Consider the following 22,662-nt stretch of genomic DNA (forward strand, 5'->3'; position numbering starts at 1 on the left):
AAGAGTTGGGTTCAGACCAGATGACTTCTTAGCTATGTGACCCTGGGCAAATCACTTAACCCCAATTGTCTAGCTCTTACTACCCTTCTGCCTTAGAATCAATTCTTAGTATCAATTCTAAGACAGAAGGGAAAGGCTTTTCTTTTTTTTTTTTAAGGGAAAGCCTTGGGAAGAATTTGGTGTTCCATTGTCTAGCCCTCCAATTAGAGGGGAGAGGAGGCTGAGGAAGGTAGAGTCGATCAAGGCTTGTTAACAGCATAATAATAAACCAAGAGACCACACAGCCATAACCTTTCAGCCTGAAGTCTGTCAATATGTATTTATTAAGCACTCCCAGGATTCCACACAAAAAGTTTTGCTTGTCTCAGGTGGAACTTTATAACTCTAAGAACATTTTAAAATATTATTCTTTAAAATACACACAGGCATAGAGGCTCATTTTTAGGATTCAGTCTCCCTGGAGTGATAAGGATTTATGTGACTTCTGCATAACTAGTTAGTTGAAGAGAAGGGACTTTTCATAAAGCTCTGCAAAGTATTTGGCTCATATTTATTTATACATGAGGGTTAAGACAGATGTAATGAGTGATGCTCTCATAGCCCATCTTATTCACAGTGCTTAGAAAATTGGAACTAGTTTGCCAAGTTGAGTCATCAATAGCAATGATTAATTACCTACTGTGTGCTGGACACTGGCCTGAACAATGGGGGTGTGAAGAAAAAAAACAGTCCCTCCTCTTGGAGGTGAGGGTCACAGTCTCCTGGGGGAGCACCATGCACACAGCTTTGGACAAAAAGATATATACGGTATAAATTAGAAGGAGTCTCTCAGAGGAAAGACACTAAAATTAAGAGGGATGGCTGCGAAAGGCCTCTTGAAGAAGGCAGTATTTTGGCTGGGACTTGAAGGAAGCCAGGAGGGAAGGAAGCAGAGATGAGAAGAAGTTTCCAGGAATGGAGGACAACTAATGAAAATGCTCATATGAACCATATAATTTTAGCCAAACTCAGAATTCTGGCCTTGGAGTTATGAAGACCTGAGTTTGAATCTTACCTGAGATACTAGCTTTATGACCCTGGGCAAGCCACTGAAAATGTTTAAGTCCTCAGTTTTCTCATCTGTAAAATGAGAGGATTGGCCTTGATAACCTCAAAGATCCTTGCTAGCTCTTGCTAGCCAAGAATTGACTTCCATTCTTCAAAGTGTCTCTGATTTTATTCCTGAAGGTATTTTTTCTACTAATGCAGAGCACAATTTCTATGCCTCAGTAGTTGTCTGATTATTTGCCATGCCCCAAATCAATCAGTCATTTATTACCTGGTAGATAGCCCTTTGGGCATAAACCTCCTAAGGATGACAGCCAACCTAATCTTCAGATGAGAGGCTTAGTCTGTCACCAGGCTCCTACCCAAAGTCTTTCCAAATCAGTAGCACCCAAGAATGGATGGGTGGATGGATGGATGGATAGATGGAAAGAAAGGAAGAAAGGAAGAAAGGAAGAAAGGAAGAAAGAAAGAAAGAAAGAAAGAAAGAAAGAAAGAAAGAAAGAAAGAAAGAAAGAAAGAAAGAAAGAAAGAAAGAAAGAAAGAAAGAAAGAAAGAAAGAAAGAAAGAAAGAAAGAAAGAAAGAAAGAAAGAAAGAAAGAAAGAAAGAAAGAAGGAAGGAAGGAAGGGAAATGAAGGAGACAGGGAGGGAGGGAAGAAGCATTTATTAAGCCTGCATTCCAATCACTGTGCTAAGGCACTTTACAAATATTTTCTCATTTGATTCTCACAACAATCCAATGAGGTATATGCTATTATCCTTATTTTATATGAAGAAACTGAGACAAAGTTTAGCTGAAATTGCCCAGAGTCACACAGATAGTAAGTATCTGAAGCTAGATTTGAACTGAGTTCTTCCTGAGACAAGAGTCAAGCTCTATTTTTGGGGCCATTTAGCTCCTGTTCTGGCTACACAGGTCTCACAACCTCTCCTTTCTTAATTTTCCTGTTTATTAGTGCTCCCCACTCCTAAAATGACTTCAGGTCCATTTTCTATTTCTGTATTTTTTAACACCTTGTTTTACACTTGGTAAAGTACAAGCTCCTTAGGGCAGGGGCTATTTAATATGTCTTTTTTTCTCCAGTTACTTGCCTGGCATATAGTAGTTGCCCAATAAATACTTGTGGAATTGAATTCACTCCAATGTCACCCCCCCAAAAACACAATGTGACTTTGAGTTATAACTTTAGTGGAGGATTTTTAAAAATCCGGTGTCACAACAATAACTAAATTAGTCCCTCTGTTCTATCCTATAAAAATAAATTGACAATAAAAACTGTCTGTTTTTAATGTAGGTGTTTATTTTTAGAGCTATTAATTTCAACAGTTTTCTCTCATTAATTTCTTATATTTGTTGCATTCTGAATACAATATATAAATAAAACTGGTCCTAATTGACACCTGGGAAGGAATCTTGAATCCAAGCCTATTCAAGTGAGATGAACTGGAAAGACACAATGTTTGGAAAGGTACAAAAATTCCTTGAGTCAGAAATATTATGCTTAGTTTTTGTCTGATTGGTGAATAAATGCAGGGAGAAATCCTGCTTCCAAATTATGGTTTTGTTAAGGGAGAAATTAATAAAATCGAAAGTGATAGAACTATTGATTTAATAAATAAGACAAGAAGCTGGTACTTTGAAAAAACAAACAAAATAGACAAAGTACTGGTCAATCTAATTAAAAAAAAGGAAGGAAGAAAAGCAAATTCACAGCATTAAAGATGAAAAGGGGGACAGCACCTCCAATGAGGAGGAAATTAAGGCAATCATTAGAAATTACTTTGCCCAATTATATGGCAATAAATACACCAATTTAGGAGAAATGGATGAATATATACAAAAATACAAACTGCCTAGACTAACAGAAGAGGAAATAGAATTCTTAAATAATCCCATATCAGAAATTGAAATCCATCAAGCCATCAAAGAACTTCCAAAGAAAAAATCTCCAGGGCCTGATGGATTCACCTGTGAATTCTATCAAACATTCAGAGAACAGTTAATCCCAATACTATACAAACTATTTGACATAATAAGCAAAGAGGGAGTTCTACCAAACTCCTTTTACGACACAAACATGGTACTGATTCCAAAACCAGGCAGGTCAAAAACAGAGAAAGAAAACTATAGGCCAATCTCCCTAATGAATATAGATGCAAAAATCTTAAATAGGATACTAGCAAAAAGACTCCAGCAAGTGATCAGAAGGATCATTCACCACGATCAAGTAGGATTCATACCAGGGATGCAGGGCTGGTTCAACATTAGGAAAACCATCCACATAATTGACCACATCAACAAGCAAACTAGCAAGAACCACATGATTATCTCAATAGATGCAGAAAAAGCCTTTGATAAAATACAACACCCATTCCTATTAAAAACACTAGAAAGCATAGGAATAGAAGGGTCATTCCTAAAAATAATAAACAGTATATATCTAAAACCAACAGCTAATATCATCTGCAATGGGGATAAACTAGATGCATTCCCAATAAGATCAGGATTGAAACAAGGATGCCCATTATCACCTCTACTATTTGACATTGTACTAGAAACACTAGCAGTAGCAATTAGAGAAGATAAAGGAATTGAAGGCATCAAAATAGGCAAGGAGGAGACCAAGTTATCACTCTTTGCGGATGACATGATGGTCTACTTAAAGAATCCTAGAGATTCAACCAAAAACTAATTGAAATAATCAACAACTTTAGCAAAGTTGCAGGATACAAAATAAACCCACATAAGTCATCAGCATTTCTATATATCTCCAACACAGCTCAGCAGCAAGAACTAGAAAGAGAAATTCCATTCAAAATCACCTTAGACAAAATAAAATACCTAGGAATCTACCTCCCAAGACAAACACAGGAACTATATGAACACAACTACAAAACACTCGCCACACAACTAAAACTAGACTTGAACAAATGGAAAAACATTAACTGCTCATGGATAGGACGAGCCAATATAATAAAAATGACCATCCTACCCAAACTTATTTATCTATTTAGTGCCATACCCATTGAACTACCAAAATACTTCTTCACTGATTTAGAAAAAACCATAACAAAGTTCATTTGGAAGAACAAAAGATCAAGGATATCCAGGGAAATAATGAAAAAAAAACACATATGATGGGGGCCTTGCAGTCCCTGACCTAAAACTATATTACAAAGCAGCAGTCATCAAAACAATTTGGTACTGGCTAAGAAACAGAAAGGAAGATCAGTGGAATAGACTGGGGGAAAGCGACCTCAGCAAGACAGTATACGATAAACCCAAAGATCCCAGCTTTTGGGACAAAAATCCACTATTCGATAAAAACTGCTGGGAAAATTGGAAGACAGTGTGGGAGAGACTAGGAATAGATCAACACCTCACACCCTACATCAAGATAAATTCAAAATGGGTGAGTGACTTAAACATAAAGAAGGAAACCATAAGTAAATTGGGTAAACACAGAATAGTATACATGTCATACCTTTGGGAGGGGAAAGGCTTTAAAACCAAGCAAGATATAGAAAGAATCACAAAATGTAAAATAAATAATTTTGACTACATCAAACTAAAAAGCTTTTGTACAAACAAAACCAATATAACTAAAATCAGAAGTGAAACAACAAATTGGGAAAAAATCTTCATAGAAACCTCTGACAAAGGTTTAATTACTCATATTTATAATGAGCTAAATCAATTGTACAAAAAATCAAGCCATTCTCCAATTGATAAATGGGCAAGGGAAATGGATAGGCAGATCTCAGATAAAGAAATCAAAACTATTAACAAGCACATGAAGAAGTGTTCTACATCTCTTATAATCAGAGAGATGTAAATCAAAACAACTCTGAGGTATCACCTCACACCTAGCAGATTGGCTAACATAACAGCAAAGGAGAGTAATGAATGCTGGAGGGGATGTGGCAAAGTAGGGACATTAATTCATTGCTGGTGGAGTTGTGAATTGATCCAACCATTCTGGAGGGCAATTTGGAACTATGCCCAAAGGGCGACAAAAGAATATCTACCCTTTGACCCAGCCATAGCACTGCTGGGTCTGTACCCCAAAGAGATAATGGACACAAAGACTTGTACAAAAATATTCATAGCTGCGCTCTTTGTGGTGGCCCATAACTGGAAAACGAGGGGATGCCCATCAATTGGGGAATGGCTGAACAAACTGTGGTATATGTTGGTGATGGAATACTATTGTGCTAAAAGGAATAATAAAGTGGAGAAGTTCCATGGAGACTGGAACAACCTCCAGGAAGTGATGCAGAGCGAGAGGAGCAGAACCAGGAGAACATTGTATACAGAGACTAATACACTGTGGTATCATCGAACGTAATGGACTTCTCCATTAGTGGCAGTGTAATGTCCCTGAACAACTTGCAGGGATCCAGGAGAAAAAAACACCATTCATAAGCAAAGGATAAACTATGGGAGTGGAAACACCGAGAAAAAGCAACTGCCTGAATACAGAGGTTGAGGGGACATGACAGAGGATAGACTCTAAATGAACACTCTAATGCAAATACTATCAACAAAGCAATGGGTTCAAATCAAGAAAACATGTAATGCCCAGTGGACTTACGCGTCGGCTATGGGGGGTGGGGGGGAGGAAAAGAAAATGATCTATGTCTTTAACGAATAATGCTTGGAAATGATCAAATAAAATATATTAAAAAAAAAAACAAATTATGGTTTTGGAAAGGAGAGGAACAAAATTATCTCCAAGGAAGTGGTACTTAAGCTTTTTGGATTCAGGACTTACACTTTCCTACTTTTAAAAATGATTGAGGATCCTCTTCTTCAAAAGGTTTTTGTTTATGTGACATGTGTCAATATTTACTGTATTAGCAATTAAATGTCCTACTATTATTAGGAAAATAATTTTAACCTTTGTAAAAACCACAAAAGTATCTCAAGAGATCCTCCAGTCCACACTTGGAAAACTACTTTTCTTAATCCAGAATTTCCCTTCCTGTTTGCATTAGGTTTGGGTATAGCTCTGTGTGTGTTCAATTGCTGTTTTATATTGTTTATTTAATTTGTGCGTTCCTGCCTCATTTCTATCTTTGAATGATCAGTTCCAATAGGGTATGCTCCATCTGTTCTCTAGAGTTGGTAACACATGAAGTGTATGATATAATGTTATACAGAAAAGAAGCAGTTAATGTTTGCTTACAGTAAAGAGTATGTAACCCAATAGTTAGGCATCTAGGTGGCTAAGAAGATAGAGCCTGGAATCAGGAAGAAGAGTTCAAATCCAACTTTAGACGAGTCACTTAACCCTGTTTGTCTCAGTGTCTTCATCTGTAAAATGAGCTGGAGAAGGAAATAGCAAACTATTCAAGTATCTTTTCCAAGAAAACCCCAAATGGGGTCACAAAGAGTTGGACACAGTGGTATAACTGAACGATAATAATCAAAACTCTCAAACTGACTTATATCAGTAGAAATGCTGCTTTAGTTCCCAGTTAGTCTTTTAGATTGATGAAGTATTTTTCTCATAGAATTTGAAGTTTTATATTAAATAATATATGTTTATATTATTATACCTGATAACATCATGTCACCTACAACCCTTCCCCCTACTTCTTCAATTTACTTTCTTCAGCTTTTATTCCAGATATTATAAATTATAATCGCTGAAAAAAATCCAAAATGTTTCATTTTTAGCCCTTCAACGATCCTCTTATCATATACAAACCTCAGCCCTCTCCATAAGTTAGTAGACTTGTTCACGAACTAATGTGGTCGTAATAATCCATCACATGGTGAGCAACTTTCTGAATTTAGTCAGGCTCTCGGGACATGCCCATGTCTTTCCAAACTGATAGGACCTCCCCTGACAGAGTAGTCAGGAACTGAGGGTCCTCTCTGCATGCTGATGAGGAATCGGAAGAGTACGTTAGTGGAGGACAAACTTCAATGAATGTATTTCTTTGTATCAATAATCAAGCAGTCCAGGTCCTGGGGATACAAAGACGAAGAAGAAAGGGCCACTCCCCTTAAAGAACTTACATTCTATTAAGGGAAACTATATGAGAAGAAAGAAAATCTGTATGAAGTGAACACAATGTAATTGTGGAGAGGGAAAGTTGACTGCTGTGCCAGTGGCAGTCCTACCAGTTTGGAAACTTACAGCTTGGCTTGTGTAGCACTCAGTGGAGGGATCAGAAGAGCTCTCTACCATATGTTTCTCTGGTGGTCCAATTTATTGTACTCACCAAATAGAATTTTGACCTTTTCTTGCACTGGATGGTCCCTAGAAAGGCTAAATTCACAATGGAAGTGATTTAGCCTTGTCTGGTTGTCTTTTAATTTCCTAAAATGTCACCAACACAGTACATCTGTTTTCTTTTGCACATTCCTTTGTCTTTTCACTTTCTACTCCCTTGTTCCCTGTGATTTCAAATTTGCTTTCATGTCTTAGTTGGTTTTGTAAAGTAAAGAAATTACGGTAGGAAAAAAGGAAAGGGGGAAGTTAGGTGGCTCAGTGGATCAAGAGTCAGGCCTAGAGATAGGAGGTCCTGGGTTCAAATCTGACCTTTACACTTCCTAGTTGTGTGACCCTGGGAAAGTCACTTAACCCCCATTGCCTAGCCCTTACCACTCTACTGCCTTGGAACCAGTACCCAGTGTTGATTCTAAGATACAACATAAGAGTTTAAAAAGGAAAGGAGAAACTTTTATCTTCCTAGCATACACCTTAAGATCATTTTGTCATATGGTCACAATCCACACATGCATGATTATTTCAGTCAATTCCTTGAACTTTATTAAGTGGCCAGGCATGGCGGCTTTAAGGACATTCGAGAAACAGTCCCAAACTCAAAGATCTTATGTTCTGTCAAGGGTTACAACATGAATGCACATAATGATATGCAAAATAAATACAAAATCATTTTTGTGGGGGAAGGAGCACAAGCAGCTATGGGGGGAGACAGAAAAGATTTCATGTATGAGGTGTCATATGAAGTGAGTTTTGCAGAAAACTAAGCATTCTGAGAGGCAAGAGCAAGGCGGGATTACTTCCCAGGTTTTGAGTACAGGGCAGGGAAAAAGTCTGGAGACAGAAGACCAAACAGCAAAAGGGCTTATTTGGCTAAGTGAGTGGTGGGAGCAAAGAGCAGTAATGTATAAGACTGGAAAAATAAGTAGAAATTGCCGTAGTATTTTTTAAAAATCCAAATGGAGAAGATTAATTAAGCTTTTAGATTCAAGAATCTATCTTTAACAAACATCATAGAATTGGTGAATGTATCCTATAGAAATATTATTATTGAGTCATTTTTCAGTCGTGATTCCATTTGACGTTTTCTTGGCATAGATACTCAAGTGGTTTGCCATTTGCTGCTCCAGCTTCTGATGAGCTTCTGAGACAAAGTTAAGTGATTTGCCCAAGATCACACAGCTAGTAAGTTTCAAAGGTCAGATTTGAACTCATAAAGTTGAGTCTTCTTAACTTCAGGCTATTCTTCTAACCACTACACCATCTAGCTGCCCAGAAATTTATAGAATATTTAACAGAATATAGTCCCAAATCAGTTCGTTTTTATTTTCTTACAACAAGTAATCTGACAAAACCTCATCTCACTTCATCCCCACCTCCATTCTTTCTTGCTTAAATTTAACAAAATAAATCTTACTCAAGCTCAAGGCTGTCTGTGTTCATTTTTACCTGGAATGAAACTTGCTTTCTTGGGAATTAAGCATTTACTAATAGCACATCTGACCTTGACAGACTCATATATAGCTATACTAGATAACTGCAGATAAAGGAAGACTTCTAAGAATTATTCCTCTCCATCCTGCAGGGTGACACAGTAGGTAATATAAATTATGGATTGTGTTTATTTCAGTCAAGCATGCAACATTACTTCAAGGCTAGGTGTCTATGCAGCACAGAAAACATCAGAATGGCTGGAAAGCCAGAAGTTGATTTAACAATTTCAAAGAGCTGTCATTGAATTCACACTAACAAATCACTATTTTGCCTCTTCTGGTCTGTCTTTTTTGAATTTTCATATTAACTTATTTTAAAAATTGGTAGATGGCTGCATATACATTTGTTCCAAATATTTGGAGACAGTTTCATTTTAAAATTCACTGGAGATTAAATAGTGGTGTAGACAACTCTATGGGGTTCCTCCTCCCTAGAAATCAATTTGTTTTAGATTTAGAGGAAAGAACTTAAAATCTAAATCTATGCAAGCATTTGGCGATATTTTAATATTGTTGCTCTGGGAAAATGTTTCTATATAATCCCTTTGAGCCATTTTTCATATTTTTGGAAAAGTGGAATAAGTTTCCAGCTTCCCAAAGCTCTGAGGGTTGGGGTGAATCATTCCCATATCCTTGGGATGAAATGTCAGGGAAATGAAAGGTCAGATGACTGGTCTTGAAGAGTTTAGTTGCATTATGGAATTACAAAGATGACAAAAGAGGAAAATGGCAGTTGTTGAGCAGACACGGTTATGAGCAGACGAGGTTAGGAAGAACTGGCTCACTAATGCTCTGTTGGCAGAACTATGAAGTGGACTCACCCATCTGTCCACCAAATGATCAGTCAATGAACTTATTAAACATTTATTATGTGCCGAGCACAGAGGATATGGAGAACCCCCCCCCCATAAAGTTTCTGTCCTCAACAAGCACACATTCTGTGATAAGGAAAACTACATACAAGCAACTAGATGCATAGAATATATTTAAAGAGTAGATCCAAGGTAATCTGCAATGGAAAATATTAGTAACTGTGGTGGGGAAGTTTGGGGGACCAGGGAAAGCCTCCCTTTCATATAATTCAGGAAAGCAATTTGGAATTAAAACCCCCAAACCATAAAATAACATGTTTCCTTCAACAGAATAATACTTCTGCTAGGCATATGCCTCAGAGAGGTAAAAAACAAAACAAATCTGGCCTCAGACACTTCCCAGCTGTGTGACCCTGGGCAAGTCACTTAACCCCCATTACTTAACCCTTACCACTCTTCTGCCTTAGAACCAATATTGCTTCTAAGACAAAAGGTAGGGGTTTAAAAAAACCAGAGGGGAAAATCCTATCTATTCACAAATAGTATAGTTACATTTTTTGTTGTATCAAAGAAGGGAAGAAAGGGAGTTCCCATGAATTTAGGTGATCACTGAGTAGAAGAATGAAATAATATTGTACCCTAAGAAATGACAAATGGCTTCTGAGGAGGCTGAGAAAAATGTATGTGAATTTATAGGGAGGGAAGTGAGCAGAATCAGGAGACAACCATAGAAGAAGATGACAATAACATAAAGGAAAATGACTCTGAAAGATTTCAGAACTCTGATCCCCAGGTTGATCCATCTTCACTTCAGAATACTGATAAGAAAACATGCCACTCACTTCTTAGTGGAGGTGATGAATAAAAAGGTATAGAAGGAACCATGCATTTTCAGAAATGGCCAGTAGGTGGATTTCTCTGGTTTAACTTCAATTTGTAACAAGAGTGGACTTCAGTTTTTGGAAGGGGAGTCTTCCCTTTGGAAGAAGGAATGGACACTGATACTGATGGGAAAAAAAAGTATATCAGTGAAACATTTAAAATTACATAGAAAATTCCTAGCTGTATGAACCTGGGCAAGTCATTTAACCTCTTTTGCCTAGCCCTTACCTCTCTTCCACTTTAGAACCAATAAAAAATAAATACATTGGAAGAGAGAAGTGAAAAATTTAGAAAGTGACATGAATGAATTGGACAACATTGTTCCTAAGGTGCCAGATTTGAGAGTCAGTGGTGCTTTAGTGGATAGAAAACTGTTCTTGGAGGCAGGAAGAGCTACGTTTAAGACTCACCTTTGAAAGACGTTGTCTACGTAACCAAAGACAAATCATTTAATAACCTCTCAGTGCTCTGAGTAATTCTCCTGCAGAGAAGATATCAATGATATTGGTAGATAGTTTCCTCATCTAGGTGCTCCTTACACCAATGAAATAATAGAAACCCCTATTCCTATAGTAAAATTTTAAAACCCTTACCTTATGACTTAGAATCATAATGTGTATTGGTTCTAAGACAGAAGAGTGGTAAGACAATGGGGGTAAGTGACTTGCTCAGGGTCACACAGTTAGGAAGAGGCCAGATTCCAACACAGGATCTTTTGTCTAGTCTTGCCTCTCAATCCACTGCACCTATCTGTACCCCCCCCTTATTAAATGTAATACATACTTACAAAACTGGACATAATAGCATTTCACAATTTCATGTGCAATCTTCTTGTCTGTTCTTTATTTAAATATTTATGTTTATTAAATTGATGGAAAATTATATTACAATGATTGTAGGGAGGCAGCTAGGTAGCAGAGTGTCTGGAATCAGAAGAACCTGGGTTCAAATGGGGCCTCAGATACTTCCTGTGTGGCCCTGGACAAGTCTCTTATCTCCAATTATTTAGTTCTGGCTGTTCTTCTGCTTTAGAATTGAGACTAAGACAGAAGGTGAGGGATATAAGAAATAAAATAAAATGACTAGTTGTTCCATTGAGATGGTGAAGTCTGGAGGCAGAAGCCACTTTTATTGGGAGGTTCCTATTGACCCTGAACCCCTTTTGCCTGCAGGCAAATCCTGTTAAAAACACTCAGTATCATTTTGAGGCCGTTGATAAATCTCACCTTGATGGTTACGCCAGGTAAAACAGATCGCTTTTATTCAATAAGAAAAGTGACCTCTAACTTAGGTGTCAGATTTTTTAAAACTTCAAGAAGTTCCAATGTTGTAGTCTCTATCATAGCACTTGTCTTTTATAAATTTGAAATTCTCTTGGTTACAAATTTTAAAATTGCCTTAAAGATTTTCTTACTATATTGAATGACTCTTTGACATAACAGGAAAAAATCAGACTTTGAAAAGAGTAAAATATAAATTGTAGACTAAACTGCCATAGGAGAAACAAGCAGCATAGGTAAAAGCACTAACAGAACCCCACTGATACTGGTGGTTGCCCAAAACTAGCCGGTGGTAGTGGGAGTGATACACAGTGATTGATTTGAAGAACCAAAAGTATTCAGCCACCAGTCATGTGACTCCTCTTCTAGCCACTTGACCCAACCTCCCCAGCCCAAAGTATTCCCCACTTTCTAATTTTCAGTCTCTCTTTTCCTGATGCTTACAAACATGCCTGAATAGCCTCTGTCCTTAAAAAGAAGCTTTCACTTGACCAGATTCTTCCTGAAGTCTTTCTTCTAAGTTCTCTCCCTTTAAGACCAAACTCTTAGAGGGGAAAAAGATATCTGCACATGTTGCTTCCACTTCCTTCCCTCTCATTATTCAACTTCTTGTCAGTTTGTTTTTGTCCTCATCAGCCATTGGAGACTATTCTTGCCAAAGCTACCTAGGATCTCCCAGTTGCCAGATAACAATGGATTCTTCTCATTCTTCTTGACTTTTTTGTAGCATTTGTTGACTATCTCCTCCTTCTGGAAACTCCGTCCTATATTTTTGTGACTCTGCTGTCTTCTGGTTTTTCTCCCAGGTGTCTGTGCAAATCCCCCAGCGACCCGACGTGCCATAATCCTACTTCTGTGTAGTGATCTTCCTTCTCAGTGTTCTTTTCTGGATCCGTTTCTTTACATTACACGTTTGTGTATCCACGTTCCCTTTTCATGAGCTCATTGGCTCTCAAGACTGCCAGATCTGTAGATCCCACTCTAGTTTCTCTCTTGAGATTCTGTATCACCAACAGCTTATTGGATGCGAGTGAATGAATGAAGAAATATTTATTAAGCAGTTACTGTCTGGCAGATACTGTGCTAGCACTGGTGATACAAAGATTAAAAAATACAATTTCTTTCCTAATGGTGATGATATTCTAATAGGGGAAGATGGCACATAGAGAAGAAATATGACCAGGGATGGGAATATTGTCCTGGGGAGGTAACAGAGCTGTGGGCATTCAGGCAGTGGGAGACAGATGGAGAGATGTCTGTCCAAGGTAGATGAGTGAATGGCTTTGGAAACTGAAACATGTTCTGATGTCTAGTGTCAGAGAGTAAGTATTATGAACGAAATGGGCTAGTCTGCATTCAGTCAGTCATCAATCAGTTGGGCCACATCCTAAATGACAAAGCTTCAGGTCCAATGTGGAAAGTCCAGGTCAAATTAGAGCAGCACAGTGGTTGGAAAATTGTGAGAGGGCCTGGGTGAATGAGAACTCTTGGTTGGATACAAGTCCTTTTCTCTGCCTGAGGAATCTTAGCGAGGTTTTTTCTTTGGTGTGGATAGCTCTCTGCTGAGTTCTTTATAGAAGAACTCCTGAAATCATCTTTTCCTCCATGCATTTAATTTGTCACCAACCTGAATGCTGCTCCTGAGACACTGCCACCAATATGTATATGGGAAGTCAAAATCTTCCAGCTTTTCAAAGTTCAGAGGATCATCCTTTGGTCAGATGGGAAGAGGGAACAGACTGAGATTCTCATCTTTCCCAGCATGCAATTCCCTCTCTGGAATTTGTCCAAAGCTACACCTGCCGCTAGGTTCATCTTCTTGTAGAACTTGCTCATAAAATTATTGGATATACAGTAAATGTTTATTAAGTGTTTGTTGACTTGACTTTTCCAGCTGGATGGTTGTGTAGGCATCTTAAACTCGTTTCTAAAATGACTCATTTTGTTTCCCTTTAAAAGCTCCCATCTTTTTGTATTTCATCAAAGGCACCATATCCTGCTAGGCATGTAAGCTCAGAGTCATCCTTACTCTCTTCCTCCGCACTTTCCTAACCAATCATTCACCAGGTTTTTTTGATTTTTACCTTAATGACATTTCTATCCCCTTCACTCCATTCTCATGACCACTACTCATCTGAGACCTTTATCTGCCTTGGATGACTTTGGTAGCTTCCTAATTAGCCCTAATTAGTCTTTTTGCTTCTAGTCCTGACCTGCCCAGTCCATTCTTCATGGAGTTGCAGAACTGATTTTCCTAAAGCACATGCCACACTCTTCCTGCCCATAAAGCTCCCATGGCTCCCAATAGCCCCTATGACAAAATACATGTTCTTCTGCTTGGAGCCTTTTCCAATGTGACTGTCACCTACATTTCTACTCTTTAGGCATATTTATTCTCCTTCACGCACTTTACATTCCAGCCTAAGCAGGCTACTTACTATTCCCCACCTGTGACATTCCATCTCTCATCTCCTTCTTCTGGCATAGGCTGTCCCCTATGCCTGGAATGCCCTCTGTCCTCATCTCAGCTTCCTTCAGGCATCAGATTTCATTTGGAGCTTCCTCCATGGCTTAGATTAAGTGCTACTTCCTACCTAGGCATTTCTTCTGATCCCTCCCAGTTGCTATATGCCTTTACGCGTACACAAATAGAAAATATATAAAATGCACATATACGTGATATGTGTATCCACACACATAAAGGCATACACATGCATATATGTGGGCATGCACATGTGTGTATATGTGTACATTATATATTTACCTCTCCGATAGAATATAAGATCTTGGAGAGCAGAGATTATTTCACTTTTTCTTTGTATCTAGAGTACTTAATTCAATGCTTGACACACTCTGGTAGGCATGAAATAAATGCTTAACAAAACAATCCTTACCTTCTTTCTTAGTATCAATACTGTGTCTTGGTTCCAAGATAGAAGAACAATAATGGAGGTTGTGACTTCCCTAGGATCACTCAGCTAGGAAGTATCATTGCTTGATAGAGAATTCAGGAGGTCCTGGGTTCCAATTTGGCTTCTCTATCAATCAACCTAACTACCTGGACAAATGTCTTTTGAATGAATTGGAAGGCAGGCTGTGGGGGATGGAAACCTATTCTTCTCATGCTTCTGTTGATACAGATTTCAGTGCCTTTCTTCACCTGAGGCATGAGTGATGACAATTTCTTATAGTGAGAATCCACTGAAACATTGGATCATCTATATCTATATCACCTACAACTATTTAACCATGGGTAATAATTCAGTTCAGGAAAGCCCATGTATGCCTCTGAGGTTGTAGGCAGGGGCTTTGAACTGGCCCTCTAGTAGAGAGATCACTGTGGAAAACTACTTTTAAGATAATTTGAGACTAAGTTCCGATTATGGGTACTCTTGTTCTGAAGTGTTCTTTTCCTTTAAGTAAGTGGGGGGTGGGAAGGAAAAGGGAAGAAAGAAATAATTTAGGCAACTAAGTGGCACAGTGGATGACTGTGCTGACTGGCCCTGGAGGTAGGAAGACTTGTCTTTCTAAGTTCAATTCTGGCCTCAGACATTTACTAGCTGTGTGATCTTGAGCAAGTCACTTAATCCTGTTTCCATCAGTTTCCTCATCTGTAAAGTGAGAAGGAAATGGCAAACCACTCCAATACCTCTGCCAAGAAAATCCCAAATGGAGTCAAGAAGAATAAAACATGACTGAACAACAACAAAAGTACCTACTATGTGTTGTTTTATGCTACATACTTTTTTGCAAATATTATCTCATTTGATTCTATAAAGGACTATAGGTAGGAAAAGAATATATCATGGCTAATAGAAATATTTCATAGAGATTGTAATTAAATCAACAACTATCTATAAAGTATCACTAAATGATATCTCATATTTTAATAATGCTTTACTTTTTTACCAAAAGCCTCACAACAGTTCTGTGCTTGGTAGGTGCTTATTCATTGTTTATTGACTGAACATGAGGCAGATAATGCATATATAATTATCTACATATTATAGATGAGAAAACTAAGGCTCAGAGAAGTTACTAATCATTAGATTGTGAGCTCCTTGAAGGTAGGGACTGTCTTTATGCCCCGTAGGCACATAGTAGGTACTTAAAAATTTTGATTGATAAAGCAATTTGTTACATCATGTAACTAATAAAGACATAAGCTAGAATTGGAACATATGATTATTGACTCTGTGTTCAGCATTTTTTCAGCTGTATTCCACTCCATCCCTACCTTCAAGGATAATATGGATGGTAACAGTTCCAGGGTTTTACTGCTCTTCCCTGACATTTTATTTAAATTTTCTTACAAAGAGAATCAACCAGTTTTATCAAAGTTTGTAAGTATCATGAAACTAACATATATATATTCAAAATAGGATCTAGGTACCAAAAGAAAATGATGTTTCAGAGTTGTGTTAATGCTCAAGTTAAAACATGAGCAACTTAGAAGCAGATACTTAAATAGTTTATTGATACTGATCCTGATAAAAAAGAGATACTTTTAATGCAAGAAAGAGTGTCCTTTATATCATTTGCATAGCAGTAATGCAAATTTCCCAGCAATGCAGACTATGGTGGAGTGAAAGCTAATTATCTCTGCCAGAAATCTAAATTGTGTTGGAGGAACAGAGAAGAATGTTTTCATTGTCTGGAAATCCTAATATAAAATCAGGCTTACATAGTAGGGTTAACTAATGGAGTTCCTGAATGGGTTAAAGCAACAAAAAATAAACCAGGTGCAACCTCTCATGTGTCACTGCCATCGTTCCATTTTGGCTTGTGAGCCTCACAAATCTTTCATTTTCTTTTGAACCCTCTTGTCAATCACCAGCTACTGGCTGATTGCATTCTGCCATACTGTTCTGATTACCACCTTTTTAGATCAGCTTTTCCTGCTGGTCCTGTTGCTTCACACCAGTCTCTAAGATGCCCTCAGGGCATTGCCTATAACTGTTGACATTCAGTAAATCTTCTAGAGCATTCAATATTTTCTACTTTCACATATTTGGTCTTTATTTCAGAATCCCTACGATTAATCATTTTACTGGGCTTGATTATGGAAAGATTTAGTTATTGGTTGGAGAGTTGGGTGATTTGATTTTTTAAAAAACATGATTGACCTAGGTCTTTCCAGGAATTCAGCTTTTTAAAAAACTCACTTAAGTTTTAGTTCATAAAAGTCTTAATTTACAGCTGGTCATCTTGGGTTCATCACAGCAGATTTTTTAAAAAGCTAACTTCCACAATTAATTATTCCTGACACTTGATCATTAGCCCAAAAGGGCTCAGGGGCTTAGGAGAATTCCTCTAGTAAATGGAAGTAACTGTGAAATATTCAGCAGGGTGGTTTAAGGAAGTTTGGGTAGCCTTAGTTCTTAAAGAGTGATTATTTTTAGCTTTTGTTTCTTCAGTAATTAAGCCCCTTTCCAACTCAAATGTTCAACTGGAAAAAATGAAATCATCTTTGCCTTATCACAGATTGTAAAAAAAAAATATTAATAGCAATTTATTTATAGTCATTCTATATCAGAGGATCATAGATTTAGACCTGTGTGATAAAGCAGGCAGAGTCTTGAGATTTTGAGACCTGGTTTCTAATTCAGCCTCAGATATATACTATCTGTGGGACACTAGATAATAATAATAATAACAGTAATGAATACTTAAAATAGCATTTTATGGTTTATTAAGTACTTAACATGTCTCAGTGTTTCACAATCTCCCCTGAAACCATATATATATGGTTTGGGGGGGTGGTCATGTCTTCCCCTACTATGCCTTACACTTTGGTTTGGTTTGCTGTCTGTTGGGTTTTTATTCAGCATCCATCTCCTCCAAGTCTTTCAAGCACAAGTTTGTATCTGTGAGGCTTTCCTGCCTGTTCTTTGGTGTCCCTTTTTTTGCTGCCCAGGCAGGGCTCCCTCCTTCACTTCCAGCTGTCATTGCCACTCACTGGTGAAGCCTTCTCATCTTATCACCTTCATCATTTGGCCAGATAGCTTTTTCTGTTCCTTTTAAAAATAATAGCCACTAGACTGCAGCTGTTTGGTGCCTCCCCCCCCCCCCCCATATAGTTGTGTTTTTGTTTTTTGTGGCTTTTGGATAACAGTAAATAACATCCTAAGCTGTGAGAGGCAGCACTGCAATCTTCTGCAAGATTTGTAAGGCGTGTGCTGTTCGATACAGGTATTGGGCTATATTTATATGTTTGTCATGTCCTCTATATAATTACCTCGAGGCTGGGCTGGGTTCCCACCCACAACCCTGGGGCAGAGGCCTGAGTTCTAGAGCACCAGCAATCCTTGTAGTGAAAAGCTTTGCAAGCCCAATATAGCAACAACCTCTGGCTTTTGTTGCCCTCCCCTCTTTGGAAATTGTTTTTTGGAGGGGATCAGCTAGTTTAGGTCCTGGTGCTGTTATCTTCTGAGTATATGATCCACCATTTAGTGCAGGCACACACACACCTACACCATAGAATTCATTATATATTATAATGTACTGTATGTCTTTTCACAGAAGTATATATACATATATGCTATGTAATATATTCTGTAATAATGTACTATGTACCTTCACAGAATTATATACACATTTAATATATATTACATAGTAGTGTGCCATGTATTTTCATAGCATTATACATATATAATTTATGTAATAATGTACTGTATATTTTCATAGCCATATATACATTTATACTATGTTATTTTGTGTAATGTATTTGTTTTCACAGCAGCATACAGAGATATATTCACTATATATTATGTGGTAATGCATTCTGTGTATTTTCACAGTATTATGTACACATTCATACCATATCATATTTATTTTGTAATGAATTACATTTATTTTCACAGCAGCATACATACATCTGTACTACTTATTACATCATAATGTACTATGTATTTTTACAGCCTTATATATACACGTGTAGTATATATTATATACCATTCAATAATGTATCCTTCCACACATATACATATATATTATATATTTAGTAATAATGCATTACGTATTTGCACAGCATTGTATACACGTTGTTACTATATGATATATAACATGTAATAATGTATCATATGTGTTATCACAGCACTATACACACACACCCACACAAAGATACCTGTGCAATGCTGTGAAAGTGTACATAAGCCAGTTGTATAAGAGTAATGTTGCTTTCTCTAGTTGCATGAACGCAGCCAGGGGAGTGACTCAGTGGATAGAGTAGCAGGCTTGGAGTCAGGAAGGTGTACATTCTAAGCTGGCATCAGACGTCTTCTTACCTTTGTTATCCCAAACAAATGACTTCTCTAGCCTCAGTTTCCTTATCTGTAAAACGACAGAAATAATAGCGCCTCACTAGGGGATTGTCACGAGGATCCAATGAGATAATCTTTGGAAATCGCTTTGCCAAGCCCTTGAAATACTCTCTGAAGGCCAGCTATTCTGATTATGAAGTAGCACCAGGCCTTTTTTTTTAGCCATCCTTTGTAGATGCTCTGCAGAGCTGGAACAGAATCTCAGCTGTCATGTGGATCCAGCCTTCTAGGAAAGAGGCTTCCAGGACTCTGAGTTTCGAATCTCAATTATACCAAAATGTGTTACGAGTTCATGCCCAGCATCTCCTATCCCTTCTGTCTTTGTGTTCCTCTGCTGTAGAGCCTGGCAAGTAGTACTGCTTAATCGATGCTCCTTGATTGCTCCATTGTGATGTTTGAATCTGCTCCCATCTATGAGGAGAGCAAAAGGACTAGAGAACATGGAGTTTGTGTTTTGAAAAAGCTTCTTGCATTTAACTGGAGCTGAAATCATTCAGGTTTCAAATATCTACTGAGATCCCTTCTTAAGTGCTAGATGCACCTTATTCTTTCTGCTTCCTCTCCAAGAATCTAGCTCATTTACCCATCTTGTTAAACATAGCTTTTTGTACACTGTCTCCCCCATTAGAAAGTAAAGTCTCTGAGGACAAAAAACTCTGACGTTTGGGTTCTGGTTTTTGCTCGTCTTTGTATCCCTGATGATTAGCACAGTACCTGGCACATAGTAGGTCTTTGTTGACTTGACTCTCAGAGGAACATTTGAAGTTCTCCATTTAAAGAAATCCTTGGGATCATAAGCTCTCATTTGTTTTGAATTTCAATATTTCAAAAGATGGCATTGGAATGATAGGCGCCAAAAGCACAGCTTTTCCAGTGGACGAAGAATATTTTCTTTTTTAAAGATTAAAGATTTTCCAAGGAGGGAAAAGACACACATGGTCCTTCAAGCATCACTCACAGTGCCCTTTGCTGCCAATGTCCACTTTAATGACTGTGACATTTTATTATGAGGCTAAACCAAGGCAGAGATGCCCAGTTGGCTGTCAGATACCACTTAGTTTCAGCCCAGTGATGTGCTGTGAGAACCAGGGAGAAAGCATTATTGTTTATATATTAAAGAGTCCCTTTGACACCATTGACTCCCTTTGTCACTTTGTCCCTGGAAAAAGATCAAATTTGTCACTCTTTAAGGGAGTATCTTTTACCCAAGGAAGCTTTTTCTAAGGTTGGTATCTGTTCCTGTATTGGCTCTCTGCTGGCAAATTGCTGGCATATGATTGGGAGGCATTGCTACTCCTAGGCATATTGGGGAGTCACAACATACTTACACTGTTACTTATACTGTTTTCAACTGTTCAGGGCTCAGCCAGTAAAAAGACGTGGGGAAAAAGAACAATGTAAGAATCAAATGGGATAATATTTCTCAAATGCTTAGCCCAGTACCTGGCACATAGTAAGTGCTGTATAAATATTCCCTGTGTTTTTTAAGTCAATTATATGCAGCCTGCAGGGATCCTTTATATGGTTTAGTGGCCTTCTCTCCACCCTCTACCCCCATTTCTATTTGAATTTTATATCACTGCTCTATACTGTTCCTGTAGCTCAGAACACTCCTGGATCCCTCTGGTAGTCTGGTGAAGTCCATTGTCCACTTCTCAAAAGAAAGTATTTAAATGCATAAAGTAAACGACATAGGAGTACAAAGGAGAACCTGAAATAAAAATGGATTTTTTTCCCCATTCAAGTTCAGAGATCTCGAGAAACTCACACATGGACTCCTTTGGAAATCTGTGAATGATGGATTAGGAAAGTGTGACCAATAGTTGCTCATCTCAACAGCAGGAATAAAGGAACATTTTCTAGTTGCTTTCTTTGGGACCTGCCTTCCTCTTCCTGCCCAGCTCTGAAGCCTCCACCATGAGGAAAATTTCTTCCCTCAATTTTCTAACTCACAGGACCCAGAAAAACTGATTAAAGATGCTTAGAAAGTGATGTGTAATCAATACTTGCATTTCTTCAATGATTCTTTTTTGGTGAGAAGCAGTTCAATTATGTTATTTTTAAAACCATTAACAGCCTCAAACAAAAAAATGACATTCAGAATGCATTAAGTGGGTTAGAGGTCATAAACCTTATTGACTAACTGTGTTAGGAGTTATGATCCTGCCTTGCTGAGCTGAAGATGCTTCATGTTTTTTACAGCCTTTGGCTCAATTCTATTGAATTAAAGGGGGGGGGGTTGTTCCTAGGATACTAGGAAAGCCAGAGGCTCAGTGAATCATAAAATATGCCTTCTCCTTGGGTGCCTCTTTGTCATGTCATATGATCTGGTCATCTGTGAAGCTGAAGCTCAGAGTCACACATTTGGTTCTCTGGGCGATGGAGCCGTTCCCATCGAATGACTCATTCATTACAATATATTGAACTGGCTTATTGTGTCCTTTCATTCTGGCACCCTCAATCCCATTTCAGGACATGCTAATGTCTTCAGGCGCATTTGAGATTTTAAAAGAAGTGATCTTGACATGGAGTTAAGAATTCAGTCGACCTTCCCATGTAATGAAATTGCCAAGAAATCACCAAAGAAAGATCTTACCTCATTTGGTGCTACCTTGGAGGTAGAGAGTGGGGAGATCCAAGGAAGAGGTGAAAAGTGGATGTTTTCCTTATTAGTCCAGGTGGGGGAACATGGGCATGGAACATCACCTATACCTGCAGGTTCTGTTTCTAGGTTCACAAACTTCCTTTCCCCTCCTTCCCTCATTCTTTTTAAAAAATTCTTTGCTATATAAAGAATGTCTCTGGGGCACCTAGGTGGCACGGTGAATAGAGCAACAGGTCTGGAGTTAGGAAGACTTGGGTTTATATCTGGCTCAGATACATCCTAGCTGTGTGACCCTGGGCAAGTCACTTAACCCTGCTTGCCTGGCCCTTGCCCTTCTGTCCTAGAATTGTTATTAATGTAGAAATAAGGGTTTGTTTGTTTTTTAAAGAATGACTCTCCAGGCAGGGGAGACCAGAGGGCTCTGTTTGGAAATTAATGTGATAAAGAGCCGCAAATTATACAAACATTTTGGGGGAGGGTCATTCCTGCTATCAACTCAAGCGGTGAAATAGGAATAAAACAATCTTGTAATTCTGTTTTTTCTTCATTTGCAGGGTCAGCCGGGTCCACAGGTAAGAGAACTCCCTCATAAGGAACCGATTTCCAATGTAGGATCCCTCAAAGCTGAAATTTCTACAGGTCTCTTCAACTGATATATTAAAAATAGCTATTAACTGGTAATCATTACACAACACAGTAGAACAAATATTTCCCAGGAGGGGAGCCTGGGGCCCCTCTAGACCGTTTCGGTTGCATCAGCTGTCTGACCAGATGGTGAGTTTAACAATGTACTTCCAAATGAAGCAGGACTCTTAACTGGCTTGAAACGTTGCCACAGAGCTAGAAAGTGAGCTAGAATAACTCAGCAAATGTGGAATAGGAGCTGGTTTGTATTAACTGCTTATTAATCACGTGCTAATAGGGTGGTTGTAAATGCGGGCAGACCTTTACTTCACATCTAGTCTTCCTCGCTATTTTTAATGA

The 22,662-nt window shown here is 38.2% G+C and overlaps 1 protein-coding gene across 1 annotated transcript in view; it reads left to right on the forward strand.

The window, feature by feature from the left end:
* COL25A1 (collagen type XXV alpha 1 chain) overlaps positions 1 to 22,662 on the forward strand; it is a 592,248-nt gene that overhangs the window by 335,577 nt on the left and 234,009 nt on the right. Inside the window, exon 5 of the mRNA XM_056803096.1 lies at positions 22,233 to 22,250. Within this exon, the coding sequence (XP_056659074.1) occupies positions 22,233 to 22,250 (18 nt within the window). The remainder of the gene's footprint in view (positions 1 to 22,232; positions 22,251 to 22,662) is intronic.

Source organism: Monodelphis domestica, chromosome 6 (genome assembly GCF_027887165.1).
Source record: "Monodelphis domestica isolate mMonDom1 chromosome 6, mMonDom1.pri, whole genome shotgun sequence".
Classification (NCBI taxonomy): domain Eukaryota; kingdom Metazoa; phylum Chordata; class Mammalia; order Didelphimorphia; family Didelphidae; genus Monodelphis; species Monodelphis domestica.